This window comes from Thrips palmi, unplaced genomic scaffold (assembly GCF_012932325.1).
Source record: "Thrips palmi isolate BJ-2018 unplaced genomic scaffold, TpBJ-2018v1 HiC_scaffold_19, whole genome shotgun sequence".
Classification (NCBI taxonomy): Eukaryota; Metazoa; Arthropoda; class Insecta; order Thysanoptera; family Thripidae; genus Thrips; species Thrips palmi.
In genome coordinates, this window is record NW_023144628.1 from 7035024 (window position 1) to 7043436 (window position 8413).

General features: G+C 66.4%; 1 protein-coding gene across 1 annotated transcript; it reads right to left on the bottom strand.

Annotated features, from left to right (window-relative positions):
• Positions 1 to 19: 19 nt before the first annotated feature.
• LOC117646293 lies at positions 20 to 7960 on the bottom strand (the record flags this gene model as incomplete). The annotated part of the gene is made up of 15 exons (XM_034387153.1): positions 20 to 443; positions 557 to 697; positions 1094 to 1347; positions 1485 to 1731; positions 3111 to 3262; positions 3494 to 3621; positions 3845 to 3993; positions 4207 to 4404; positions 4479 to 4793; positions 4849 to 5122; positions 5164 to 5376; positions 5442 to 5675; positions 5751 to 7580; positions 7670 to 7756; positions 7860 to 7960. Coding segments are annotated over 15 exons (4518 nt in total), but the record flags the coding sequence as incomplete, so codon positions are not given.
• Between the last annotated feature and the right edge of the window lie 453 nt (positions 7961 to 8413).

Below are 8413 nucleotides of genomic sequence, written 5' to 3' on the forward strand. Positions count from 1 at the left end.
GAGGTGAAGTCAGCCCGTGTACTCGTTACTTGCCGATTTATTTGTTTCTTATATTTGTTTCCTTTACAGCATCGTACACGAACCACTCCAGATCGACAGTGTTACTTTGTTTTAGTCTTTTTTTTAATTCTTAAATTAATGAGATCAATCAGCACTTAAATATTGGTCAAATAAAGTGTTTTAAGAGGTGCTTCATGCTTGTACTTTTTCCTCCCCCTCTCAACCCTGCCTGTCCTGCCCCAGGTGCTCTACACAGTGCAGGCGTCCCCGGCTCCCTCGTCCACGAAGATGACGGGGTTCCTCTCCACGATGGCGATGTCCTTCTCCAGCTGGCGGAGCTCCGTCTCCAGCGCCTCCTTCCGCTTCATCTTGGGGATGGTGTCGATGAGCATGGGCAGCCCTTGGAACATGGTCTGCAGCTCCTGCCAGTTCTGCTTCAGTCCCTTGAGGGCCACGCAGGAAACGATCAAACACCCTCCGAGACACACTCAAAGAAAAACACGAGACATCGCACAGTGGGCCAGTGGGCCATCGGGATTCGAACCGTGGACCTTACCGAGACGAGCGAGGTGCGCTCCTCCTCGCTGATGTGCCGCAGGAGCGGCTTCACGTTCTGGCGCTCCCTCTCCTCCTCCAGGCGCGCCTCCTCCTCCTGCTGCAGCCGGCGGCACAGGTATTCCGGCACCCTGCCGTAGTCCTAGTCCCCACAAACGTCACGCGTTAGTCCAACGATCCAAATTAAAGACTGAGTTACAACTGCCATTCGAGTGTCCTGCCGCGGCTGGCTAGGCTGGCCCGCTCTGGCGGCCTTACCGGGCAGCCCTCGGGGCAGCCCGTCCCGTCACTGGGGGCTGCTCTTGGGGCCGCCAGAGTCCCGCTTGGCTTTGCCGAGCTGCGCGAAGTCCTGGGCAGGGACAAGCACACTGAGGCCACCGAGCCTGTATCGCAACGGCAGACTGATTCCAAGAGTCGTTTTCGTCGCTCTGTCTCTCTCGGACTTACACAGGACGCCGCTAGAGTGGGAGGGGGACTAAGCGACGAAAACGACTCTCGGAGTCAGTCTGCAGCAGCAGCGCGCCGACGAACCGCGTACCTTCTTGAAGATGTACTTGGGCTCCAAGCCGGACGTCTCCAGCAGCAGGCTGCTGCCGCGCCGCGTGTCCACGGCCTTGGCGGGGGGCTGGCGCGGCACGGCGCGGACCGCGTTCTGGATGTTGATCTTGGAGTAGTCCTTGGGCTCGCCGCGCGCCGCCTGCCGGCCCCTGGCCTCGTCGTACACGTGGTGCGCTGGGGCCTTGGGCCGCGCGTCGGGACGGCCCAGCACCGTGGGGTAGTCGGGGTGCTTGTCTGTGGGGGAGAAGAACAACAAAGACATCCGCGTTAGTAACATGACATGTGATACATTTATGTACACAGCTAGACGCAAAAACAGGAAAAGAAACTACTTCTTTGACACCGGATTACAATCCGGTACTTTGACTCACCGACTTTCGGCCGCAGTGTGTAGTACGCGTTCTTCTTGAGGAAGTTGTTGGGAGGGTCCACGGGCACCTCCGGGTAGCCGAAGGTCTGGTGATCGCGCTTGGGCTTGTAGAACTCGTGGCGCACCAGGTAGTGGAACTTGGACTGGTACTTGGGGAGGCGGTCCTCGGTGGGCATCGGCCTGCGTACTAGATTGTAGATGGTCTCGTTGTGGTCGCTGATGTTGATGGTGGACATGGTGGCCGAGGTCTAGGACGTCTAGGACTCTAGAGCTCCCGGCCCGACGAGGCCAGCGGACTGTCACCAAGCCTTGGCCGTGTACTGGTCGACTCGCGAGTAGGAGCCTCGGCAGTCCCTACGCCTCAACGCCCCCTCGGTCGGCGGCGTGGCGTGGCACGGCGCGCCCAGTTTACCTGGTGCCTAGCAACGAGCTTCGCCCGCGCCGCCGCCGCCGCCGCCGAGCGATTCCGAAGAGTCGACTCGTCGCTGTGTCTCTGTCTTCGCGCTGATAAGGCGCTTGGGGTGCGAGAGAGACAGCGACGGGGCGACTGCTCGGAATCGGCGGGCGGTGTGGGTGCCGCACCGCCGCGAGGGTCCCTAAGCATATTCCTCGAGGGCGCCAAGCTGGCCGAGCGCACAGCACAATTAGGCGAATGACGACACGACGAACCCCGACGGGGCCCGGTTGTTAAGACCCGTCGCGGGGGCACGCTTGGCGAGCCGCCGTGCAGCGTGGGCCGGGTGCAAAATGAGGTTTTCTGCCGGAACGCCCCGAATCCCTGCTCCGCAACCTTGGTAGGGCCCAAGCGCGGTCGGGCGCACGTCGCAGCCAGCCTTGCGCCGTTCGTGCAGCGACGACCCCGAGCTTCCCCCCGCCTGGACAACAGAGACAACACCCGGACGGTGGCGGTCGGGTCGGAGCTCCCGCAACGACGAACAGTCTGTTCGGAATGAGCCCGCATAAGCTGCTGGACACGACCGGCCGCCCCAATCAAGGTCTCACGGTGCGGGTTAGCCCCGCGTGCCGCCGGCCGCCCCGCGCACACCAAGAAGAGCACGCACCTCGGGGAGGCACGCCTGTTGCTCCTCGTCGTCAAGGAACGCCACCTGCAGGTCGCCCGACCGCGAGCCAGCCGAACCCGGCCCCCGGTGGCCAAGGGGGCGACCCCGCTGCCCCCGCTGGACAACGGCGAGCGAGCGCGCCCGTGCGGCTCCCGCAACGACCCACAGGGCCACTGCAGTTTAGCCGACCAGTGCCTCGGGACGACCGTCGCCCCCTACGGGACGCCCAAGCGACGAAAGCACCGACCCGGGGACTCAGCCTGGCCAGCCTGCCGCACACCGAAGAGCCGCGGCGTCCCCGGGGAGGCCCTGCGGCTCGCGTCGTCGAAGGAACGTCCAGCAGCGCCCGACCGCGAGCGGCTGCCGAACCGCGACCCCCCGGAGGCCATGATGGAGCGGCCGCCGCTGCCTCCGCTGGAGTCCGGCGAGCGAGCGCGCCCCGTGCGGCTCCCCTGCGCATCGCACCCACAGGGCCACTGCAGTCTGATGCCGACCAGTGCCTCGCTGTCTCTGTCGCCCCCAACGGGACGCCCAGAGCGACGAAAGCACCGACCGGGGGGACTCACCCCCGGCGAGTCTGCCCGCGACGGCGGCGTCCGCGGCGAGGCCCTGCGGCTGGGGGCGTCGACGGGGTCGTCCAGCAGCGACACGCCCGCGCGGCTGATGAGCGTCGGGCTGGTCTTGGGGCTGGAGTTCCACGCGCGGACATTGCGCGGCTCTGAACAGGAAAGCGGGAAATCGGAGCTTTTCCCACACGTTCCTCCGAAACCTTTCAGGTTTTGTTTAGAGGTTTGCTGACTAACCTTGTCGCGGCGGAGTGCGGGGTTTCTTCACCGGAGGCGGCGGTTCTTCTGGCGGTGGAGGGGGAGGGGGTGAAGGGGGCCGCGTCCTCGCTGGAGTGAGAGACGAAGAAATGACTTAAAACAAGACGAGCCGCGTCCGTACGTACGTCGCGCGTCTTGAATGTGCCATGAGGACGCACCCTCCAGCTCGGCGATGAGCGACCTGGTGTCCACGATGGACGTGGGGAACACGACGGAGTTTGCGGCGCACGAGGACGTCGGCGAGCGTCGCGGGCTGGGCTGCGGTGCCGCGTCTGCACCGTCCGCACGCGTGCCCTCACTCGCTGCAGCCTGGCGCGCTCTCTCTGAAATAAAAACAACCATGGAAGCAAACTTCCCTTTCTAATTTCTCAAAGAGATCAATACGCAAATACTGGAACGTGCCCTCTAGCGAGCCGCTGTGGATGGACGTGGGGAACACGACGGAGCTGGCAGCGCACGGCGTCGTCCTTCCCTGCTCCGGGTCGGGCTGCCGCTGCGGCGACGGGGTGCGCGGCAGGGCCGGGGTGGCGGCAGCGGCCTCGGCGCTGTGCGGCCCCGGGCCCAGGTACACGACGGGGACGGTGCGGCCCCGGCCCGAGACGCCGCACACGATGGACCGCCGCAGCTGCAAACGCGGGCAAAGGAGAGAGTGGGAAGATGGAAACATCCTCGCCGCTGCGGCGTGGCGCGGCGTGGCAGGATGGACTGGGCGTCGAGGAGCCAGCGGACTGATTCGGAGAGGGGAGGTCTCTCTCGCGCACTCATGGGCGCTCCATACATGTGCGAGAGAGACAGACCAACAGCCGCACTGTCAAGTCGGGTGCTCCGAGGGGCGTACCGGCTGCGGCTTGTCCTTGGTGGCGTGGATCTCCATGTTGGTGCGGACGCTGCGCGCCGAGGCCGCCGACCGGTGGGTCTGCGAGGTCAGCGAATGTTTTGGAGAGTGCGAGGACGGTGACCGCGACCGCGCCAGCGAACGGACTGGTGAGCGGACTCGGGGGCTGCCTCCCGCGGACTTGACCGAGCCGTCGTCCACCTGTGACACAGAGCAGCGCGTCAACAACAAAACCACCCTCGCCTCGCGCGTCCCGATCCGAGATGGAGGCGCACCACTTGTGTCCGCCCCCTGGACGCGGAGCTGGCGACGCTCTCCTGCGCGCCCGCGGGTCCGTCATCGGAGAACACCTCGGCGGCGACGGCCGCGATGGCGGCCTCCACTGCCACGGCGTCCGCCGCGCCGCTCCCGGCGACAGTGGCCGCGGAGTCGTCAGCGGCCGCGGTGTCGGTGGCGGTGGTCGTGGCGGTGACTGTGGCGGCGGTCTCTTGAGCCGCGGCGTCGACGGATGCCTTAGCGACGTCCTCTGCCACAGCGCCGCTCACGGCAGCGTCCTCTTCGATTGCACCCGGCACCTGCAGATATGCAGCCTGTTGCACCAGAGCCCCGCAATGCTTTCAGCTTTCCCCCTTGCCGCCGTCCTACCCGCTGCCGCGATGATGCGCGGTCCGCGCTGGACCTGCGCTGGGGGATGGCCGACGCCGGCCCCTCCGCGGCGCCCTGCCCGCCCTGCCCCACGGGCACGCACATTCGGAGCGAGTGGTGGGGGGCGGCGCGCGAACGCTGGGGGGCTGCTGCCCGCGGGGCGGGCCTGATGGCGGTCCAGGGGGTGTCGTCCACGCACCGCTGCATGTCGCTCGCCGCCTCCGTCCAGTTCTGATTTCTGGCAGGCAGGTTCCTGGTCATTGCGGAGTGCGCGCTGCTGTAGGGAACACCTTGAAAGCGTGGCTCTTCACTTACGAGACCCCCATGTTGCCCACGGTCGCCGGGCAGGCCGCGGGCATGACGGGGGGAGGATCCGCCGCCGCCGCCGCCAGCGGCGACGCGTTGGTGTTCATCTCCTCCATCGTGGCCGCCATGGCCGCCCCCATGGCGCCGCTCATGGCCGCGGCCACCTGCACGAAGGCTGCCACCATGGCGGAGGACACGGCGTCGGCGCTGTTTCTCTGGGACCTGACCAACGGGTGGGTTGAGGTCGCGCGGTGGCGGACACGATGACGGCTTACGCGATGGCCTACCTGATGGTGGAGGCGTCACGGTCGTCGTCCTGCTCGCGGTACTGCTCGTGGCCCTGCAGGCACCGTTTGTGCTCCACCTCGTTGGCGGCGGCCTCGTTGGCGGCGGCCTCGTCGTGCTCGATCTTGATGATGAGGCCCTCGTCGGACTCGAACGTGTCTTCGCGGCGCACCGAGCGGCCCGAGCTGTCGCTGGAGCTGTCCGGGGTCGCGCTGTCGGTCTCCCCGTCCAGCACACTGCCACGTAACAAAGTGACGTGAGTCGGTGCTTCAACCGCCAACCCAGCGGCGAGCACGCAGCATGCCTCTTACCTGCGGATGGCGTCGTCCGGGCTGCCTAGCGACTCAAGCAGCGCGGGCGACGAGCTTGAGGGCGAGGACGCACAGGACGCGCCCTCCCCGATGTCCTCGCTCTTGTGCACGCCAGGCGCGTCATGGAGGCTGACGCCCGCCCTGGCGTCGTCGCTGGCGTCGTCGTTGGCGGCGTCCTCGTCCAGGCCGTCTTGGAAGCTGTGCCGCAGCAGGTCGCGCAGGGACTTGAGGTCCGCCGGCACGGCGCCGCCCTTCCCCCTGCCCTGCTGCACCTTCTTGGCCTGCTCGTACTTGAGCTTGGCGGCGGCGCGGTAGTCCGCGATGTCGCGCACGGCGTTCCGCGCCGCGCCCCGCCACAGGGACGCCGGGGGCGTCGGCGTCCGCGCCGCCCCGGACGCCCTGGAGTGCGGCACCAAGGCCACGGACTCGCTGTCGTCCACGCCCTCGTTGTCCGGAGTGCCAGCCGCGTCGCTGTCCGCGGTTGCCAGTGATGAGGCTTCTGGAGGCCTCGCACGGGAGCCTTTCGTTGTTTCGGAAGGCTGGGCCGAGGAGTCTTGTGTCGATTCTGGAGGCTGGACTGAAGGACCCTCTGATGTTTCTAGTGGCTGGGTCGGGGAGTCTTGGTGGATTTTCAGTATCGCTGGAGGCTGAGTCGGGGAATCTTCTGATGTTCCAGGAGGCTGAGTCGGGGAGTCCTCTGATGTTCCAGGAGGCTGAGTCGGGGAGTCTTCTGATGCTCCCTGAGCACGCCGCCACTCGGGCGACGCCACCGGATATACTCGTCCGGCTCGAAATTCGACTGGAATGTCGGCTCGGAATTCGATCGGAATCTTGGCTTGAAACTCGACCGGAATCTCTGCTCGAAACTCAACTGGGATCTCGGCTCGAAATTCGACCGGGATCTCTGCGCGGAAATCGACTGGCACGTCGGCGCGGAAGTCCACTGGGGCGTCGGCAGCGACCCCAGCTGGGATGTTGGTCGGAAAATCGTACGGGTAGTCCGCCGGGTCGTATGGGTAGTCGGATGGATAGTCGTAGGGATAGTCCTCTGGAAGGCCGTACGGATAGTCCACTGGGACGTCGTACGTGCGCGCGTCTGGTGGCGTTTCCTCCTCGCCTGGCAGCTCCGATGGCGGCGACGGCAGGTTCTCCAGGACGTGCGCCGGGACCTCCCAGGGCGGGCTGGCTGGATTCTCTTCGCCCAGGACGGCGGGTGCTTCATCGGCGGCTGCTTTTTCGGTGGTTGCTTCATCGGCGGGTGCCGCAAGTTGCTCTCGCGAAGGCCACTCTGTCGCCTTCTTCCTTTCGGGGCTGTCCGCCCGGCCCGCCCCCTCGTCGCCCAGGACCCCCAGGACGGTGGGCGCTTCCTCGGCGAGGGCTCCGAGCTGCTCTCGCGAAGGCCGCGCAGTCGCTTTCTTGCTCTCAGAGCTGTCCGTCGCCGTCTCGGCCGACAGGTCCTGCTCCGAGGCCTTCTTGGAGAACATCCTGAGCTCGGTGCCCGACGCCGTCCGAGACGCCCGCTTGGACGCGGCCCTCGACGTGACCCTGGACGCCGTCTTGAAGTCCGTGCCCGAGGCCGTCCTGGACGCCGTCCTGGACGCCGTCTTGGAGACCATCTGCATGACGGGCTCGCTGTCGATGGTGGCGAGAGGGCGGCCCGGCACGCTGGCGCTGGGGCTCACGTCGCTGCTCCTGGCGTTGGAGGACGCGTCCGCGGTCGAGGTCCTCACGGAGGTGGCGCTCGACGCGCCAGACGCCGCGCCGCCCTGGCCCTGGCTCGCGCCGCCGCCGCCGTACAGGATCTGCATGCGCCACGACGGCGACCTGTCCCTGTCGGCGCGAGACGAGACGCCTCACTCCCACGCTCGTGCCGAAAGGAGGTCGAAGAGAGACGGACACACGACGGGCGCAACACTCACTTGCCGACGCGGATCTTCCTCCTGAGGTTCGGCGGCTCTACCGGGTGCACGGACGCGGGGAAGGCGGGGAGCTCGTGGCGGTGGTGCCTGCGGAGGGGCCCGGAAGGGGCAGCCGCCAAACCGGGGGTCACTTTGTCACTTTGGAAAATAGGAAAATTGGTCCGTGCAGGAGGTCGGTTTGCACTTTCACCTCCTGCGGCCGCTGCGCCCGCTCGACGTGGACTTGCTGCCCGAGTTCTTGGACGAGGCGAAGCTGCTGTTGCTGTCCTTGATGCTCGACGCGCTGCCGGGGGGCGCGGTGGGGCTCAGCAGGCAAGGCGGTGGAGACGTCTGTGCTTCGCAGAGAAGATGCACGGTCGTTGCAAAAACAGTGCCTGGCTTGGCTGCTCAGCTGGACCGCTGCTGCAAACTGATCCCGAGAGTCGTTTTCGTCGCTCTGTCTCTCTCGCTCTCATGGCGCGTCCTCTACAGGTGTAAGAGTGACAGAGCGACGGAAACGACTCTCGGAATCAGTCTGCTGCAATGGGAGATCACCTGGCGCTGCGGCCCGCGGGAGAGGCTGGCCTGCACCTTGAGGTGCTTGCTGTCGACGAGGCGGGCGTCATCGGCCACCTTGGCGGGCAGGGATGCCGTGGTCACGCAGGACGCCGGCGAGGGCAGCGGGACGTGCAGCGCGGAGGCCAGCGCCACGGACAGGTGCGCGGACAGCGCCGAGGACACCGCGGCCGCGGGGGACGCCGAGCG